This window comes from Pantherophis guttatus, chromosome 3, assembly GCF_059756535.1.
Source record: "Pantherophis guttatus breed Tessera chromosome 3, ASM5975653v1, whole genome shotgun sequence".
Classification (NCBI taxonomy): domain Eukaryota; kingdom Metazoa; phylum Chordata; class Lepidosauria; order Squamata; family Colubridae; genus Pantherophis; species Pantherophis guttatus.
In genome coordinates, this window is record NC_142065.1 from 74927887 (window position 1) to 74949526 (window position 21640).

General features: G+C 37.3%; 1 protein-coding gene across 12 annotated transcripts in view; it reads left to right on the plus strand.

The window, feature by feature from the left end:
• Positions 1–1123: 1123 nt before the first annotated feature.
• Positions 1124–21640, plus strand: part of NEXN (nexilin F-actin binding protein) — a 35747-nt gene continuing 15230 nt past the window's right edge. Inside the window, exons 1-6 of one of the 12 annotated variants that reach the window (XM_034437040.3) lie at positions 1124–1333; positions 14267–14352; positions 15567–15758; positions 15908–15986; positions 17202–17350; positions 21439–21483. In XM_034437040.3, coding sequence (XP_034292931.1) covers positions 14326–14352; positions 15567–15758; positions 15908–15986; positions 17202–17350; positions 21439–21483 — 492 coding nt within the window. In that variant the 5' untranslated portion in view covers positions 1124–1333; positions 14267–14325. Of the gene's footprint in view, positions 1334–1990; positions 2382–3862; positions 4743–14266; positions 14353–15566; positions 15759–15907; positions 15987–17201; positions 17351–21438; positions 21484–21640 lie in introns of those variants that run through there. The other 11 variants (XM_034437039.3, XM_034437037.3, XM_087889851.1 and 8 more) reach the window with 11 other exon arrangements.

Below are 21640 nucleotides of genomic sequence, written 5' to 3' on the forward strand. Positions count from 1 at the left end.
CAGAGAGAGGGATCTGTGGAAGTTAAGGCCATGGAAGAGGAAAATGGGTCAAATTCCATGAAGCAGGAAAGGGAAGCTGAGGCTGTCGTTGAACGATAGCATATATTTATGGCATTGTTTATATATGCATTTTGTGTACCATGATTTCATGGTCAATTTATCACAAAGAAGGACACACCATTCTTTCTCTGGTCATAGTAGCTCAATAATAAGGGAGTAATAGATGTAACAGTGCAAGTTAGTAACTTTCACTGAATCCTGGGATGATTATTACTATTTTTATTACAGGTAGTCCTCATTTAGCAACCACTGTTAGGACTTACAATTTGGTCACTAATTGAAACCACAACTGTGCTTACAAGTTGACTTCAGCTTTCCTTCACTTTACAGACCCTGCGGAGGTCATCAATGTGAGGATTGATTTCAGAGTGACTTTTTCCATCACTGTCATTAACTGCAAATGGGAGCTAAATGAGGCAATTGCTACATGAGGACTCCCTGTACTGTTTCATGCATTTAGGGCTAAACACACTGGCATGATGTTAGATTAAATAAACCCAGACTCAAATTCTCATTCACATTTGGAAGTTCACTGACTGTTTTGGGATTAATCACTATTTCTTAGCCCAACCTACCTCACAGGGGTGTTGTGGGGATAAAGCTGGAAGAGGAAATGGAGTGTATTCCAATGTGTGCATCTGGAATTAACTACAGGGTTAGTTATTCCAAAACATATATCAGCATTAGAAGTATAATGTGTTGGCTTGATATCACACCTCAGGAAAACAGGTTATGTAAATTCTTGAATGAATAAACATTGCTATTAGTAAATAAACTTTATGCTGGGTTTGGCCTATTGTTCATTTTTCTCATTGAGAAAAAAAGTGGAAACCAGGTGGGGAACAGCCTAATCTCATCTTATTCTCTAGTCAGACACAAGAAAAAGTAGTAAAAATTCTTCCCACTCCATACTCAACAAACTGACTCAAGTTAATTACACTCTGAGATATTCATGTATTTATCTTACAAGATCATTGCAATTGCTGATATGACAATAAGCTAATTTGACTACTACATACATTGGGATGGTTTCATCAATCTGATGCTGGCTGTACTTCATGCTATCATAATTATCTGGTAAGTTTCTATTATTAGTCGCTTGCTCTGTGCAAGTTAGGGCTATAAAAAAGCCACCAGCATTCACCCTCCCCAGTTTCACTTCACAAAAGTGAAGCTTGCCAGAGATTTATCATTGTCCTAAAGAACTGTTATCCCCTCCATCTGGAATATCTGTATACGTGGAAGGAAAATACATACTCTCTTAAAACTAACAGTAAGTAATTCTTTTCCCCCAAAGTGTTTAGATCTAGCTGCATCTGTTTCAACAAAATTGTAGTAAGAAAAATAGCCAGGGTGACTTTGTGACTCTTTGTGTATTTGTATAAGAAGGACTGCTACGAGTTAGTTAATTGGTATCAGATATCTTAGAAATATATGTGCCCTCTCCAAATTCCCGTTCTTCAATTGGTAGGATTAATGGAAACTACCGCAAATAATTGGAAGAGAAGAAGTTGGAAAATGGCTATTTAGTGGCTTAACAGTCCAAGGTTGAGGTTGAGGACATACTTAATTTCATATTAATAACTTAAACCAACTTTCTCTGTTCCAATGTGGGAACAAAATATGGCTTAAAAGGCAAATTTCTCCTGTTCCATTTGATGATGAATTTTTAAAAAACCGGTTTGTGGGGAGGAGGCGATCTTGAAACAGCTTGATTTTCTGTGACTTCTTGGACAAGGGCCAAGATTAATTTGTCATTATTTGAAATAATGACAAATAATGGTATGAGAAATGCACTCTGAACATGCTCAGGAGTCCTCCCCCCCGCTTTTAAACGCTAAGCGATGTCGGACACCAATTACTGTCTATCCCGGGCCCCTCCCTCTCCTCCCACTTTTTAATTTGCCCGGTGCGTGGGGAGATTCTTTCTGAATCCAACTGGGGGGTGGGGGTGGTTGGGAAATTCTGCAGTCGCCGGATATTTATAGCCTAACGGCGTTTTCAGCCCAAAATAACCCGGCTGGGCCGCTGGAGGGGCCTCGGGAGGCGCGGCGAGGGTGCTGAGGGGGGGGGGAGGGAGGAGGGGGCGGCCGCCGTGTGCGTCGGGACAGCTGCAGCTCGGCCTGGGCGCGCTTGGAATGCAGGAACGGGCTGCGCACCGGGACTTTTATGGAAACTTGCAGAGCCCGAGGCTGGAGCCGCAGCCAGCCAAGGGGCGCGCAGCACCAAGGGTAGCAGCAGCAGAGACGCTCGCCCCGGCTCTTCTCACGCCCAGCCAGCCGCTCGGGATTAAACGAAAACGCACCGCGCGGCGCTCCCAGGTACCTCAAGATGGGGTTTTTGCTTTGTTTTTGTTTTTGTTTTTCTGTTATTGCGGGGACGGGGACAGGGGAAAGCGGGAGCGATTCGGACACAAAGGACGGCCTGCGCTCGTCGTCTGTGACGCGCCTGGACTGGAGATGACAAGGCAGAGGGGAAACGGCGCGCGCGGCGGGGCAAGCAAGCCGCGGCTCGGTCTTGAGGAAAAAAGACTTCGGGGGAGCTGAGCTGGCGCTTCGCTTTCTGCCTTTGGCATGTCCCCCCATGGGGGCTCCTCCCTGCGTTGCTTTTCGGCCTCGCCGAGGCGTTCGCGGGGTAGATTTAGATGGAGACCTAAAGTGTCCTCTCACATACGCACACGCGGTCTTTGCGGTTTTCGGTGCGGGTGGGTGGGGTGCGTGAGCCAGACTGGCCTTTTTCCTCTGGCGCTTTAGTTCGGCTGCTTCGCCTGTCCTCAGTGAAACGGCCGCTCGCCCCCGTCTGGACTGCCGTCGGAAAGGAAGAGCAACAGGCTCGGTCTCTCCCATCAGTTTTACTTGGATGAAAATCCCAGCGTTTAAAAATCTCAGCTGGTCATTTTGGGGGGTGGGGGGGAATCGGACGATAGCCAAGCTATTGTGCAACGGAATAACAGCCCTGGAAGAAAATGTTCCTTTTCAAGACATCTTGAATGGGATAAGAAAGCCAGATGTCGCTCATTTTCAAGTAGGGTTTTCTTATTCTGAATTTGAAACATGTGGCAAAGCCCCCGAATATAGACTTTCCTGCAAGAGAGATCCTTTCTGTACTCAGGTCCTGTATTTTGTACAGTAATACATTTCAGTTGAATTCCAGTATTTCCCCAAATTCCAGGCAAATCATGTATGTGAATGTTTCCTTCCCAAATGTCAGAATAAAGGAAGTCTTCCTCTGAAAGGTGTAGTGATTGACAGCTAGAAGGTAGTAGCAATGATAGTATCAGTAGTTAGTGGGAAGACAGTAACTGCCAGAACTGTTGTTCTTGGCATTAGAGTGTGTGTGTGTGTGTGTGTGTGTGTGTGTGTGTGTGTGTGTGTGTGTGTGTGTGTGAGAGAGAGAGAGAGAGAGAGAGAGAGAGAAAGAGAGAGACTATTTTTGCATTATAAGTGGAGCTTACAAAAAAATGAACTAAGAAACTATTTTTGTTTTATAGAAAATATGTTTTTAAAGTCAGACAAAGATGGCAAAAAATAAAAACTTAGCTACTACTTTTCGTATTTCAAACAGGATGTGTGAAAGAACATATGTGCAAAAATATGTAGGCGCATTATAGTTCTTTGATTTTTGTTGACAGACAGCTCTTCCTCACATTCATGTTAATGCACATTCCTTCAGATCTTGAGTTGGCAGAAACATTTGTCTGAGCTCTAACTTGCTTCAGTAATGAGGCTGATGAGTGGTAGTCTTCTTACTGGTTTGATATCCCACAAGTCAAGAACAAAAACGGGTTGATCCCCCTGGCTGTATTTCTTTTCCCTTGGCATCACTGACCAGCATGAAAAAACCCATCTATCATTGTCCTTAATATATGGTGGGGCAAAGTTGAGTTAGTGTGGTTATGTGTCTGAGATGGAGTGTTTAGCCACATAACAAGTTGCCAATGCAGAGTTGCTATGCAGCTGTGACTTGTCAGTCAGACAGTTTTGAAATGCATCTAACAATCTTCTGAAAGAGATTTAGACTAACGTCCAAAGATAGCCAGGCTGACAAATCAATGACTCAGTGGAGACCATGGGTTGAACCAGAAGGGACCATGACTATATCAGAAGTATTCTTTCCTGCCTTATCTTGCTCCCTTCTGGATGATCAGTTTCTCTGCTGAGCTATTTTTCAACATGAGTTTAGTTTTTCTTCTTTTTCAGAAGACTGCTAAATACCTGTACAGAAACAGTGTCACAAGTCACAGCTGTGGCGCACCTCAGCATTAGTAACTTGTCTATTGGACAATTTGAAAAGTGGCTAAAACCTACATCCCATTCATTTGTCTCAAACCTGTCCCACTACACATTAAAGAAAATGATTAGTGGTTGTTTTCTGGCTGGCTGGTGATGCTGTGGGAAGAGAAATACAGCCAAGTGAATCCACCAATTGCTGTCCTTGAATTGCCCTGCAACAAAACTCCAAGGACAGCCCCATTCACTGGCCTTGTTACTAAGATTAGAGGGGAGGCATAATTCATACAGGCTGAGTTTTGTGTCAGTTTAAGGAACTGGAGGAATTTGCATTAACAGCTGTAAGGAAGAACCCCAAAACCAGAACTGATGAACCTGAATTTAAGCAGCCTGTGCATTGGACTGGGGATGAGACAAAAGCAATGTCACGAGGATATGTTTTTTTAAAAGACGGTTAGTGAAACATTTTTGTGCCATGTTTGATGGGATGTAGAAATGAGCTTTTACATTGTGATTCTGAATTATATTAACAGAGCTCAATGTTTTATATTACTTTGCGGCATGTAAATAAGACAGAGATGGGGTGTCTAAAGTGTTGTGTTTTATTTGATTTTGATGATACTGGTACTTAAAATATCAATATTTTAACTGTATTCATAGCTGGCTATTCTGTACATCTGTAAGTGCTGTGCAGTGTCTCCAACGTATCTATACCTCTGTCAATGCTTCATGTCTATTCTCTGAACTGAAGTAAACAAACTATTTTTTAAGTTATAGTGTTTCTGTCAACTTCGAACTGAACCTTGACAGTTTCAGTATTAAAAAAATGGCATCCAGTCTTACAGGATTGTTGTAACATGTATTGAAATAATGCACTGAGAAAGTAAACTATTAAACCTGTTATTATAGTTATATATCCACTTGAGCTACAATAAATAATACCATGTATTCTTTTAAATATAGGTTAGTTATTATGATGTTAGTCTGGCACCAGCTGCTAATTCAAATAAAAATACATGGGGACAAGTTTGTTGAATTAATTTAATTTGCTTAATTCAATGTTCATTTGTCTGCTTTCAGAAATATTAAAGTAGAATTCTTTTTCTGAAGTTTTCTAAGGGATTGTCTGTCTCCCATGTTTTCTGTCCATCTGGTAAGATCAGGCAAAGCCAATATGATTTGGGTCCTTTCAATCAATAGGCCCATCTGTTGGGACCCAGACCTAGGACTTTTCTGTCGCATCACCTGTCCTATGGAATGATATTGCTTCAGATATCATGTAGCTCCTATCCCAAAGGTGGAGATGTTCCAGAAGTCTTTACAAATCTCTGCCTAATTGGTAGTGTCTCTATGGAGACTTGCTGGTTGTTTTCTGTTTATGTGTCTGGATGCATTGGATTTTCTTTCTATTGGGCATGCAGTTTTGGAGGTAGAAGGGTTACTTCTGCTTCTAATTCTCCTTGAGGATTATGACTGTACTAAGTAGGCAATGCAGTATCTACAGATGTTACCTGGTCTTATGCAGAAGGGCTTCATCTTGGGATTTGCAGACATTTATGAATTTATAAGTGCTTTTATGTATTTGTGTATTTTATGTTCAGAGAGCTTCAATGCAAAACTGACTTTTGCTTGCCTAGCCTATTTAGTTTGTAGATGCTTTGTTTCCCATTTCTGCATTCCACTTGGATTCAGACATACTTACGAAGTAAAGATTGTGGGTAGCTGAAAAAACTGTTTTTTGATTCATTCCCATAAATCGGGACTGGGGCAATTTACTTCTTTTTTATTTTTACCAGTTTGCCTTTGGTGAAAATATTTTGTGAAAAGTTTTGTTCACTATATTAGATGTTTGGGGATGAGAAGTTTTCAAACTTCCAGTATGTCAATCTAAACAATTGGTCCTATTAGAGATCCAGTCTTTGTAAGTATTCTCTTTCCAAGTGGTCTTCAAAGACAGTCCCATAGGGTAATTAATGCAGAAATTCAAGAGAGTAGTGATAGAGATATGAGTCAATGTAGGCAGTCCCACCTGCTCCAGGAAGGGTCTCTAGTAGCATACCAGTTGCAACTGGGCAAAGGCCCTCCTTGCCATTACCTTCCAGCAGTAATTAAGAGTCTAGGAGAACCTTTGAGAGACAACAATAGAACCAACAAAGAAACATAAATAACAAAATACAGTTCAATGCTTTCAGGTTTCACCTGTTCCATCCCAACTAGATCTTATATTGATTCCAGAACACTATTCTATTGTACCAGGGCAAATAGGTAAAAAGAAAACTTTTGTCACTTATACAAAATACCATAGTGAGGAGGAAAGAAAGGAATAACACTGGATTCAGAAACTGATAGGCCTATTTAAATAAAGATTGAGTCTAGTAATCCAACTGTCATCAGTCACCACAATGTCTTGGGTGGTTAAAGAGGTCAAATGAATGAAGACACTGGTATTTTTTCTGGAGCAGGGAGAAGTCAAATTGTGGTTTTTAAGGGTTTTGGGAAAGTTTGACCAGTGGTTTCTAAAACACAAACACGAATACACAAACACCCAGAGAGAGTATATACCAGTTTTTTTTAAAAAAACATTTTTAAGAGGCCAGCTGATGGCCCTTCAAATTGCTTTAAGTGTAATGATTTCAAAGTGGAAGGAAAAAAATCAAAGAGGAAAATGGGCTGGGTTCCTAATTAGAGAAATATTCCCACCTTTTTATAAACCTGCAATTCTGGTTTTATAAAACCTGTAATATCTGCATATGCTGGTGTTCAGGTTATATTTGCCAAAAAATTCCTGTTTCCACTTGTATTGAAAGAAAAGCATTGGCACATTTTCCTTCCATGTTGATCCTTTCTGTGAGCATGCCGTTTTATTGATATGTAGTTGAATGCCACACAGTATCCTATACATCTAGTGTTTAATTTTAACTATATATATCCTGCTGTTTCCCCAAACTGCATCTGTCTGATTTGTAGTTATATATTTTTCACCATTGCTTTTCTCCCGTAGGTAGATGTTAAAACACACAGGACCATTGCAAGCTACCAAAAAGTATTATTCAGTCCTTTATAATAAACTGTACAGTACCAGCAAAATATCTGGGGTGTCTGTCTGCATATATGTTTGTATGCATTTGTGTTCCACTGCGTTAACCCAACTCTGCAGCCACTGCTGGAATAATAGCACATCCTAATGATGCAGGAAGCTTCCCTGTGAGAAAACAGTTCAGTTGTTGGTATTCACCACTTTTTGTGTTGCCCATTCCAGGCAGTCGCTGCAAACATTTGAAACTGGTCAAAGGAATGAAATTTGGCAGAAAATCTTTGGAAATTAAAATGGAGCCAACTTTGTTTTCTGCTTGGTCATTCAATATACTTAATGGCTTTTCTGAGTTTGTTAGCACCTGAATAGATTGATTTTTGTGACTCTGTTGATCGTATCGAACAATCATAGGAATAATTAATGAAACTTGTCCAGTCATGTGAAAAAGGAAGTACACACTCTTTGAGTTCTGTGGTTTTACATATCAGGACAGAGTAAAAATCATCTGGTCCTTAGCAGTTCATAAAAGTAGGTAAATACAACCTCAGATGAACAACAACACATGACATATTACACCATGTCTTCATTTATTTTACAAAAAGAAAGCCGAAATGAAGAAGCCATGTGAAGAGGACATGGTGTAATAGCATGTTATAAGTTGTTGTTTATTTGAGGTTTGTATTTACCTACTTTTAAGAACTGCCAAGGACCAAATGATTTTTACTATGTTCCGATATGTAAAATCATAGAACTCAAAGTGGGTGTACTTTCTTTGTCACTTGACTGTATGCTGCCTGACTATCAATAGTTCTAGATGACGCATATTAAAATATAGTATCTTTTGTGAAAGGGATATTAAGGAATCTTATCTGCCCTCAAGAATGCAGGAAAGGGTAATAAATTAAGTAAAACTCTATCCATGGTACATTTTGGAAGATAGATGCTTTAACCTAAGCCAGGAGCATGTGGACTGTTGTATCTTATTTTTCAAGTCACATGTTATGACAGGATTAACAGAAAAGCTCTATTTGATTAAGTATCTATACCAAAAATGTAAGGATGGGTGGTTGTTTTGGACCTGAAGTTACATTTTTTGTTTGGAGATGTTGGTGTGGATCACAGATCCACATAAATGTTATAACGTCAGCAATGGATGGGAACAGAGTTTTCAGTCTGTTTTCCTCTCCTGCATGGTGAGACTTAGTGTTTAAAGATACATTAAGCAATGTAATTACTGTTATTTCCTTTAGTTTCTCACTGCCTTCTGGCATTTGCTACCAAATGATGGCAGACTTTTTGTCAGTATGTGCCCTGCAGATTGTTTACCTGATCTACAAGCCTCAAACATCTGTTGTCTCCAAAAGTTTTTCTTGAAATACTCTTACTGAAATTATAGAGGCAGTAATAAACTCTTAACTCCTTAACCTTTTGAAGTTTTAATAAACAAATAACCCTGTGATCCATTGGGCTATTCTTTAAGAAAAAGGTAATGCAGTCTGATGTCACCAGATTGAACATTAAATTTTACTTAATTGTACTGCTATTACACAAGTGGACAAAAAAGCAGTGGGAGCAGGAGCAATTTCTGGCTTCTTGCCAGCTTCCCCATTAACCTTTACTTGTGGAAAACTGGCAAGGAGCATCTGAAATCATGATCACCTGACCATGAAGATGCTGTGATGACCACAACTTTGCAAATAAAACTCATCTGAACATTCTGGAAATTTCAATTCCAGTGGAGTAATGGGTCCTGGATTTTTTAATGCATTTTTTGAATTAGCAGATATCTAGATAGCTTGATTCAAAAATTGTTGCGGTGCATTGCATCATTTGGGCTAACTTGAGAGTAGAAAGAGACAAACAAAAAAACATAAGAATTTTAGTATAGGTAGTCCTCGACTTATGACAACTGGGCTCCAAATTTCTGTTGTTAAGTGAGACATTTGTTAAGTGAATTTTGCCCCATTTTATGACATTTCTTGCCACACTTGTTAAGTGAGTCACTGAAGTTGTTAAGTTAGTAATTTGGTTGTTAAGTGAATCTGGCTTCCCCATTGACTTTGCTTGTCGGAAGGTCGCAAAAGGGGATCACATGATCCCAGGACAATGCAACCGTCATAAATATGAATCAGGTGCCAAGCATCTGAATTTTGATCATGTGACCATGGGGATGCTGCAAAGGTGGTAATTCTGAAAAATGGTCATGTCACTTTATTCAGTGCCATTGTAACTTTGAACAGTCACTAAATTAACTGTTGTAAGTCAAGGACTACCTGTAATATATTGATAGATTCCAGGCCACTAAGGATTTTAAAGGTCAGCACTTCTATTTGGAAGCAGATGGGCAAGCAGTAAAATTCTATGATTGTACATTGATTTCAGCAGTTCGATTTAATGAGCCACTGGAGCTCTGAAGAAGAGTTATTATATGGACTGGAAATGACCAACAATAAGACATTAGGATAAGGATGTGCAACACAGGTATAAGTGAAAGAATATCTAAATCAAAGCCTATGAAACAGTTTCAAGATCAGAAAGCTCATAAAGTCCATTGGTTCCATTTATTTATAAACTGTTACTTAGAAGTATAGGAAATAAATTAGTTTGAACTTTCATTATAGGAGGATAAAAAGAATAGAAACCTATGGAAAAGGAATTCCCAGAGCAATTCTAAATGATGGGAGGAAAGCAAATATTCTTATGCTCAAAAAGTGTGCAAAGGAGACTCCAAGGAAGTGCAAAGCGCTCAAGCTAGCATCAATCCCCCAGACCAACCTAGAGGAAATCATAAAGTGATTGGTCAGCAAGCAGTTTGAAAGCAGTGCAGTGATTACTAGAAGTCAGCATGGATATGACGAAAATAAGTCTTGTCAGATTTATTTTTTGAAGTTCTTAATAGATTATTGGAATACTGCAGATATATCTTGCGTTCAACAGAGCATTTAATTAAGATGTTCTGATTAACAAAACATTTAAATATAGGTTAGATTGCATGACTTTGAGGTGGATCAACTACTTAGAAATTTTTCATCAGGTTAGAATGATCTATTGCTACATGATTTGATCCTCAATCATATATTAATATAATTACCTGATTGAAGGAATGTTTACCTCATTAGCAGATGACTCAAAACTGGATGTGGCAGAAGACAGAAATAAATTCCAAATAATCTTAGTAGGATTAGATAGAGAGTGGGCTAAAAATAATATCATGAAGTTTAATGTGAATAAATGCAAAATTCTTATTTAAAAAAATAGAGGGTGCTGAAGACAAATTTGATGATCACGTGTAGAAAAAATTGTTCTTTCTACAATTGCAAGCCGATTGAATTGCACTTGAATTAATTGAAGATTATATTTAATCTATAATGTACTACATATGGCAATAGTCTAACATGGAAATGGCTACTGGAAATGGCCATCTGTGCCAAATGGCAACTGTTTGAATAACTCTACAAGTGGGAAGGAATGTAAATTTGGCCTTGGAAAGGGAACCTTTAAGGCAGGAATTTCAGGAAAAATTGCTCAGTTCTGAAAACAGAAAGCATGAGAAAGCAGCTCAAAATATCCCCGCCTTGTTCTTGCTTAGTAGAAAAAAATTCTTAGTAGAAAAAAATTCCCGCCTTGTGCTTGCTTAGTAGAAGAGAAAAAAATCTAGCAAGATTTTAAGCTTCTGTTATTCTATGCTACAATAAACATTTCTGGAATTCCTGCTGCACTTATTTCTTGACCTCATCTTGTTTGAAGAGATAACATTTTCACTTTTTTAAAAAAGACAAAGAGGCATTTACTGTCTAAAATGGAGGGTGCAAAATTTGATTCTAGCCAGTTTCAAGCTACCAGTAGGGGTGGATGTAGGACTAGCTACAAATTGCAAACCTGCGAGTTCAGAAGGAATATTATTCAGACCTTGGCTGATCTCAAAAAACTAAGTAGATTTATTAGTATTTGTATGGATGACAGTGTGGAATTAACAGCTCTGTAGTAGACTTGAAAGTAAAAAATATATCCAGAAAAATTGAATGGCAAACTAGTTCTGTATTATTGATAACATAACTATGCAATATATACATGTAGTCACTAGGAATAGAGTTTGATTCAAGGAAGATTTCACATTTTGTCTTTATCAACCCATCCAGAAAACTTAAAATAGGTTTAACAAGTAACACTCTCTGTAAAAAAGTTAATTAAATCAAGGAAGGGAAATAATTATAAGTACACTAAAATGGGAAACTGAAGGTAGTGAGTTCAAGTTCTGCCTTAGCCACAAAAGCCAGGTTGGACAACCACTCCCTCTCACTTTGGGACAACCACTCCCACTCAGCTCAACCCATCTCACAGAATTGTTGTTGTGACGGAAAATAAAGAGGGGAAAGGTGTGTTGAATATGTTCACTGCTTTGAGTTATTTGTAAAAATAATAAAGATGGGAGACAAATATAAATATAGGTTTAAGTTTCTCTCAAGCTGTCATAACATCTTCCACAGAGCTATTAATTGATGAGGAACAAGTTAGTTGCTCACTTTTGGGGTTGTGGGTTTGCTTTTCCTATGCTTGAAGACTTCATTTAGCTTTCTGTAAACTGTAGAGTCAAGATTTTGTAAACAAATGAGGGAAAAGATTTTTCTACTAAGCAGTTTCATGAGAGGAATGGTACAGGTTTTGGCTGTACAATAATATGAACATGCTGAAGGATCAAAAAAAATATATACAAGAAATAGGAATTGTAATGCTGCCTGAATGGCTGTTGAGACCTAGGCTTACTTAGTCATTACAAGACACAATTAGTCCCAAAAAAACCTATTTTATTGTAACAGCTGAGAATTACTTCATTCCCAGCTGAGTCCAAATTAATTGCAAAACAAGTCCTTCGGAAGAAATCCTTCAGGATTATCACAAACCTTTATCTTCTTTGACACCCTGCCAAAGGCCTTACTTGGCAAAGCCCCACGAAGTTCAGAAACAAGAGACTCTGACTGGAAACAGAGTTAGTAATGCTGCTTTCCTACAAAGAGCCCAAGTGCCTTTGCTGCTCTTTTAAGCCTTATGGGAGGGGCCAGTCATCTCCTGGCCTTACTCCCGAGTCATCCCTTTTTGCTTTAGCTGCTCTTGCCTTCTGGCAGCTCTGCGCATGTGTGCACTAGGAACAGGCTCCTCCTGTTCATCTGCCTCTCTGCTGTCCGACTCTGGAGGCTCCGGAGTCCACCCATCACTCCCAGATGGCCCTGGCCCCATCTCTGCCTCCGATGCAGAGCCCTCATCCTGGCCTTCCCCAGAGTCCAGGACTGGCCCATGTTCCTCCCCAGCCTCCTCACTGTCCGACTCAGCTGTCAGCTCTGCAGGCTGCTGGCGGACCACAACAATGGCTGAGTTCACAGACCACAGCACAGTAAGCCATTGCACTTGTTTGTGTAATATGCTGCCCATTTTGCCTAGTTATTTTTAACCACCATTAATGGCTCTTTTATTTTTATTATCCAAATCCAATAATGGTGCTCCAGTATTGATCAATACGCTTAGTTTTAGGGAAAGCAAGTAGCTATATGGACCCAGGTTAAGAAGGCAATTTGTGTGTCAAATTGCCTGCCAATTAATCAGGCAGGTTGTGTGTCTCGTTAATCAGGCACAATAAAATATAAATGCTAAAAATATCTATGTTCAAATACTAATCTCTGGACCATCTAACCATTGAAGCACAGCATTGTTTATATAATGCTGATAAACAGTATCTTATAAAAAAAAAATTAGATACCGGACTAGTATATGCCCTCAGCTTACAACTGGTCACTATGCGATCTACAGTTTGATATGGGACCCCACAGTCACACTGATGAGAAGATACTATGCCCCATTTATACTGTGAGTCCCAGCAGACACCATGTGAGGTCCAAACCCTATTCAGGATTGTCCATTGCTGGCATGGTAGTTCAAAGCCTGGCATCTTTTTTGTAGGGTCATTTATATGTCTTTCTATGTCTGGTGTTCAGTGACCCTTTTGGCTTTCTATTGAGAATCGATGTTAAAGTTGTTGGGCAGATGTTGTGCAAGTGCAAATGGGGCTTCCTGTATTTTAGTCTTCTGGCTGATAAATGACGAAAGTTGGCCTGCACAGGGAGGAGTTGTTCATAATTTTTTTTCTATTCTCTCACTAGTGCATCATGCCTTTGTAAAGCTGGTGGTACTATATGGCTCAGAACACGAAGCCAGCAAGTCGGAGTGGTTTTGATACAACCACTTATAATCCTCATGGTGTCACTGAGTCTGTGAACTCAGCTAAATATGTTTTAGTCATCATAACATGGTCATGTGTATAAAGTGAGTCTGTAGGTTGAGAGTCACCTGACATATACTGAATTGGTAAAAAAGAAAATAATTAGGGCTAGATCCTGCTTTAGGTCTTTCATATTTGAACTGCTAGAATCTGGATGATCACTTGATGGCAGCAAAGAAAGTTTGCATATATCCAGTTGGCAGGCTTTGGTCCCATTGATCAAGCAGTCTTATCTAGAGAGACCCCAGAGATGTATCTTCTGTATCACAGCATCTGCCTTCTGGAATGAGGTCCCTTGAGATCTAGATGTCTTCTCACATGTTGTTTAGGAATCTGTCAAAGACCTGGTTACAGTATTCTCCCAGGCTTTGGGGCAGGGTGATGGTTGATCTCCTACTAGACAGGTTGATTTGGTTTATTGTATATGTTTGTTTTTGGGTTGCTTACAGTCTGACTTTTGTCTTTTTTAAATTGTAAGCCTCCCAGAATTGTTGGATGTTGGGTAGTTTACACATTGCATAGATAACAAAGAAAGTAAGTTTTTGCAGCCCATATATGGAAGATCTTGCCTGCCCAACTCAAGCCAATGTTATTAGACTTCTGATGGTTCCGTTCTTTAAATTGTTAGAAGACTTAAAAAGCAAATATATATATTGTTTATGTCTTGTATAGGTAAAACAGAAGACAGACATTTTTGCAGACATTTCTTACTGGATTTGCAGAAAGGAATCATGACTGACGTCGCACATAAGACAGAAGTACGTATGAGATCCAAAAGGAAAGTACTTAATAGGAATTTTGCTGATCCTCTATAATCTCAAAATAATGCAAAGAAGCTTAAGTTACGATTCATCAAGCAATACTGGGAGATAATGTCATATTTATGCAGACAGATTTATTAAAATTAAAATGTTTTAACTAGTAGGGTTTTTTAAATGAATGCCTTAATAGAATAAAATTTGTCCACAAAATATTAATTAAATTAAATTAAATTTTAATTCCGTTTTTAATCTGTAGTGCATTAGTGTTAACAAGCCTGAATGCTATGTTCAAAGGCATTTTGTTGATTTAGAGAAAATATACAAATAAAGATGCTAGAGTTGTGAAATATTTTACAAAATATGAAACTGAAGGCTAGTTGCTAAATGTGGAAGTAAAGCATGTATGAGAATAAGTGGATAATAATAAATAGTTCATTACTGAGTTGAAGATAGATAAGGGTACCTTGCTTGGGGTTAATCTATTTATAGACAAATGTACAAGAAATGCTTATCATAACTTTACAAGTGTGTTGACTGGGACCATGAATGTGTGTATATACCACAGGATGAAATCAACCTTTTGTTGTTGGCTGTGAATTTGAATGATTTGCAGTGAATATTAGACTATATGATGCAACAAAGAGAACTGATCTAATAATCATTGAAGACTAAGACATTTAGATTTGATAAAGAAAATTGAGTGAATAATTGTAAGTTATACATAAATGGTAAAAACTAGGGCAAGTTGATAAATTTATAGACCTTGTCAGAATGTTTGGAAAATGGACAAAAATGTAGAAATGCCGGTAAAAGGTTGGTGGATAGTGTGAGATCTGTTTAAGGAATGAACATTTGGTGAGAATTGGATGGGATCCTCTAAAAGAAGTGAAAAGTTTAAAACATCAAAAGCAATATATGAAGAAATGTAGGGAATGGTGGAAGCAAGCATGGTTTGTACAATTCTATGGAGAAATGAAACAATCAATGTTGGTAAAACTCCTTTAGGCAAATTTATACATTATTTTTGTCCGACATCTTTAATTTATTTTTCCCACTATTTCTGCTTCTCTTTCATTTACATAATATTTCTTTCATAAAAATGGAAGTGCTAGATACAGCATGTATCTACGTATCTAACACACTGTGCAATGTATCTTCATTTGCTTCTGTCATCCTTTCCTGATCTTTGCCTTTTCTACATCTTCACTAAGATTCTGCTTTCTTCATCTAAACCTGTACAAAAGTCCTATGTGCCCAAACTTCGAAAAGGTGATATAAAGGATAAATTTGAAGCCATGCAGAAAACAAGGGAAGAAAAAAATCAGAGACGAACAAAAGAAGAAAAGCAAAGAAGAAGAGAACAATATATTAGAGAGAAAGAATGGAACAGGCGAAAGCAGGAGGTCATTTCCTTTGCAATTATTATTTGTTTCTATTGGTTTGATTTCAATTATACTATAATGCTGGTATAGAAAATATATTTCAATCTGATACAAAAATGTACCAGATTTTTTAAGATTGTCCGTATTAATATCTTTGATCCATTATTCAGATGAAAGAACTTCTTGCTTCTGATGATGATGAAGAAAACTCTTCTAAAGTAGAGAAAGCCTATGTTCCAAAACTGATAGGTAAGGAAAATTTTATAAAGGTCTTGACCTACATTATCAATGCTTTAGACACTGTACATTGTCTAAAACATTCCACTTCTGCACTATTACCAAGATTGAAGCAAAATGCCACTTGCCCATCTGATAAATGTATTTACTAGTAATATATTAATGTATGTATTAATATATATTTATTTTAGATGGATAGATAAATGGATAGCTAATATAATGGCAAGTTATCTTGCTGCTGTCCCATTTTAGGATGAAAAGATAATGGTGACTCAAGTTAATCCATATGGTTTCCATGCCTAAAGCAATATTAGAATTTAGTCCCTTAGCTTCTGTCCCAGTACTTCAAACTAATCTACCAGCCTGGAGCCACTTTATTCTCCAGGTGTGTTTTCAAGTGATTTGATTACCATAGCAGGCACAGAATGTTCCAACTTCCCTGCTGATAAGTATAAGATAGAAGTAGTCTAATTTGACAATAGTAATTTGACAACTGCCGGTTTCCCCATTAATTGTTCTTATAAGAAGCTGGCAGAGAAGGATGCAAATGGTGATCACGTAATCTTGTAGCACTGCAACAGTCATAAATTCAAGCCAGTTGCCAAGCATTAGATCGCAATTATATGACTGCAGAGTACCCTCATTCAGCACCATTGCAACTTCAAACAGTTGCTGAAAAAATGGTTGGTAAGCGATGACTATTTGTACAACATATTTTGCTCCAGTTGAACTCTACTAGTTGCTTACATGTTTCAGAACTAATTTAAAGTGTGGATGTTTAAAATTACTCTCCACAAGCATCTATGTATCTGTAGAAACTCTACTACTTCATAGCTCTTAAACACCTTTCAATAATAAAATTAGTTAAGGTAACCTAAACACACATATTTTGCAAACTCTTGGCCTAATTTTTACTCCAACCCATATTTACAATAGCCCGATCTTAATTGTGAAATTTGAGCTGCAGAGCTTAGATAACTACAGTACTTCATTGTAGCAAAAATATACATAAAATGCTCCTAGATTTTATGGATTCATGTGTAATTTGTACCGTAGGCATTATAATTTCTTCTTTGAAATCTGGATAATGCTTTATTGCTTCAAATGTCTCTTTTTGGGTAGCTTGGATAATTAGAAAATATTAATATTTTAATATTTCCTACATGAATTAGAAAAAAGAGCCAGAGGTGTATTGGAAGCATTCATTTTTATTTTGTTTGTTCATAGGAACTGTCAAAGGAAAGTTTGCAGAAATGGAAAAGCAGAGGCAAGAAGAAGAAAAGAAAAGGATGGAAGAGGAGAGGCAGCGAAGAATTGAACAAGATTCGATAGAAAAAAGAAAAATTCAGAGGGAACTGGCCAAAAAAGCTCATGAGGTATGATTATTGAGCTTGATAAAATATGCTTCACATATAAAAATAGCCATGCAAATTTGGATAAGGATAGTAGTATTCAATTGTAGTTTCAAAGGGAAAGCCTTCATGTTGTGTATGAAATTTTTTAAAATAATATTAGTGTTGCAATGTATGTGTGTGTAAATATTTTGAACACTTAGTTATAACATGTGGTCTCTTTTCTTATCCATGTCTCAGACTCCAGGAAGCAAATATTAAAAGACTAACTTAATATTTTAAGTTGTTGGCAAATTACTTTTATTGATCTGAAATTCCTGCAGTTTTCCAAGTTAGAATAAATGTGCTTTCTTTTTGCCAATAAAATAGCTCATTTCCAGAAGGGATTTAATTTTTATGGAAATTCTTGCAGGAAGAAGGGAGTGGAACTAAATTTTACCCAGTCTAACTGCAACTCCTAGTGCTATATCCATGACCTGTTCAATATTTTTTTTCATAGAGCACAGACTCTTCCATAAATTCTTCTAGCAGGTTAGCCCTATTGGTCAAACTTCACTCAGAAGTAGATTTTTTTTCTGAAGCCAAGAAGCCAAGAAGTTAATCAAGCTGAACTTGAGTCACTAACCACCTGTAGTTTCAGTAGTTTGCTTTCAGTATGAGGGTGGGAGAGTTGATTCTTTTGGCTTTTGCAGTGGCATCCACTTTTTTTATAGTATTTGTGAATGCATCTTATTAGAGTTATGCTATCGCATGATATGTTGTGCCTAATGTTAAACTGGTAAGTTTTTTTAAAAAGATCTTTGTCCTGGGATCAGACTCCTAATGCTATTATTTTCTCAATAGAATGCCAAATATGATACACAAGTAGAAACATAAATCTGGTAATTGATTGTTACCAAATGTATGTCTCTTAACATAAGATACAGCACTTAATATTATTAGAGACAGAAAATGTCAATATTACTAAGCCAAATATCTAAAATTCAAAGTTGGGAAAGCAAAATAAAATTTCCTTGTATTGAAAATTACCAGTGAGATACATAGGTTGGGTTTACATATTACTCTAAAGCATAATGTGGTTTGAATTTTGTATTAGTGAATTATGTTGATTATATTAATAACAGCTTATTCAATAAATCGTTAAAAAGTTGAGAATGCAGACACAGAGAAAAATGAGGTAAGATGTTTCTGGTTTTCTTTGAATAAAAAATAACCATGCTTTTTACTGGGATACAAATATTAAGAAGCAAAACATAACACTATAAATGAAACTTGTGTCCGGAGTATCTGTGCAAATTATTACTATTTAAATTTTAAAAAGTAACAACTTTCAATTTAAAGACTGTCCCGAGACTAAAGTTTTGTACTAAAATTCCTTTTTAAAAAATATGGAATAAAATTAGCAAAATGATTATGTTGTAAACTAATGTTTATACTGAAAATGATGATTGTGTCTGGGATCATATGTAATGACTAGACATTAAATAGCACTAGATATTTTAGTATCCTTTATCAGGATAAAAACTCTGTCATATTACTTCAGTAAGTTATTTTTAGATTACCTTTATAATAAGTGCATTACATTTTTCTTCCAAACAATTTGTTTAGCTGTATAATTAAATGCTACTAAGAAGTCACAGAAATGCTCCAACTATATGTAGCTTTAGCAAGTAACCCTTCATACTTCTGTTATTAGCACTAAGGATTCACATATACATAAAACGGGGAGGACAATGCATTAAATTTAAATCATTTGGAATGTTCATTTCATGATAGATAGTGTAACAAAGTTCCTTGAAATGTTTTATAGTATATTTTATATACTATAAAACATTCCAGGCCCAAGCCCTTTATGGCATGGGCCCGGGGTACTTGCAGGAGCACCTCCTACCGGCCTCCCACCGCCCAGTGCGTTCACATAGGACTGCCCTCCTCCAAGTGCCGTCTGCCAGACAATGTCGGCTGACGGCGCCCAGGATGAGGGCATTCTCTGTGGCCGCACCGACCCTCTGGAACGAGTTACCCACTGGGCTCCGGACAGCCCCTGACCTCCGTTCTTTCCGCAAAGACCTGAAGACATGACTTTTTAAACAAATTGTCTGATCTGCTGGGAGTTTTTAATTAATTGTGGGATTTTAATTGTATTTTTAAAAAACTTTATTTATTGTTATTGTTATTGTTTTTATTCTACGTGATGGTTGTGAGCCGCCCTGAGTCCTCCGGGAGAAGAGCGGCATATAAATTTTAATAAATAAATAAATTTTGTATTCATTGCTGTAGAGTAGACCAAAACTAAATTTAATAGTTTTTAATATTATTGTAGACATGAAGATGCTGTACTCATAATGATACTAATCAACAGTTGTATAATTCAATAGTAGTTTTATGAGAATAGCACATAGTTGTTGCTAATTAAAACCTAGGATAGATCATTTGTAATAAAGAGATCATATATCATAGATTTACATTAATTGATAAAATTAATGTGAACTAATGCTAAACTAATTAATAGAGAATGAATATAAGAGTATTAAAAGGTAACCCCAAAATAATTATTCAGATTAAAACTAAAAAGGTCTAGAAAATTATGTTACAAATAAAAAGCTCCAAAAAGTTCCAAAAAATTTGACCACGTTGTTTAAAAGTTTTTTTCCTCCTTTGCCAAAGTCAGAGAAGTAGTTCAAATTTGATAAAGTACATGTATCAACAGTCTACTGTCACAAATCAGATAAAATCAGACAAAACACTGTAGAATGATCATTCTCTTAGCCAGCCAGTATTCCCATCGGTTCGGGTGAACCGGTAGCGGTGTTGGTGGGTGGCTTGGTGAACCAGTAGCAGCGGCAGCATGAGGCTCCGTCCACCTGCCTGGGCATCATTACTTCCTGGTTTTAATCAGGAAGTAACTTGTTTTTGACCTTCTGCGCATGCACAGAGGGTCTAAAATCACACGTGACACACGCTGGGTGCGCACACTTCTGAACCGGTAGTGAAGATAAGTAGATTTCATCCCTGCCCTAAAGTATAATGCTTAATGTCTTAAGAAGTTCTAAATGTTGGTGATATAGCCAAGAATGTCATCAAGGTTCATCTTTAAGGCATAGCACGTAGTTGTTGCCATTGAAATCACATGCTAGTTTCTTTAGAGAAAGAATGCTATGTTCATTAGATTTAGATTTAACACAATCAAAAAAGATACTGAGCAGGTAGGATGAAGAACGGATGAAGAATACAAGAGAACAAGACCAACTTGTTTTATACGTGGCTCAGTTTAGATAATATGCAATATCCATATCTGTATTTGAGCGGACACATCATTGAAATTATTTGCTGGTGGAATTAAACAAAATGAAGAAAAGAAGGGTTTTAGGTATTAATTTCCAAATGAAAAATTGTACCGAGAAAACGCATTAATTGGGATATATATTGTAATTGTATGAACAAAATATACCCCTAACCATGCTTTTCAAATCTACAAGGGATTTTCAGATCATAGGGACGGGGGAAAAAGGGATGCTATTCTTGGCAATAAAAATAACACAATTAAATTTATTGTCAAGTTTCTACAGTATGTAGTTTTCAGAGTTCAGCAACTATTATGAAAGTTCATTATGGCCATCATTCCCAAACTCTGCACTGCAACATGCGGGGGGCACTGCAGAAAACTCACAAGGCACCCTGGCATATCAAGAATCACTAGAAGTGCCATGGATCGAGAAAGTTTGGGAATCTCTGAACCAGACACTTGCCAATCTTTTTTCTTTTTGCTAATTGACTATGATTTTTAAAATGGGCCCACAGTCCAAAGCTGGTAGATAGACTCTGTTCAGCTTGATAGTTTACAAGCTATTCCGTTTTGTTTTATGGAAGTAGAAGGAATGAAAATATTATCTCCTTGTTGAGTTTCCTCTGAAAGCATGAGTTTTATACAAATTAATACATAAACAGACATCAAGTGTATTTATTGAAAGCAGAAGTGCATTATACTAGCACTTTTCAGTGTCACATTTTGAAAATTGCTTATTCAGATTCAAGAATATTTTATGCTTTTTTTTAAAGGTGAAGGGAAAGGAACAAAAGTAACAATATTGTGTAAAATTCTTATTTAATAGATTGATGAACAGTTAAACAATTCGGGAACTGAATCGACATCAGAGGTAATCAGACTTTTTTACAACACAACATTCACCTATTTCTGAATCACTGTAATTACCATAGTAATGAATCTGTTCAAAAGCACTCTGTGTCAAGTAAAATTTTGGGAAGGCATAAGATCACAACTCAGAACATAGTGTGAACACAATTACTTCTGGC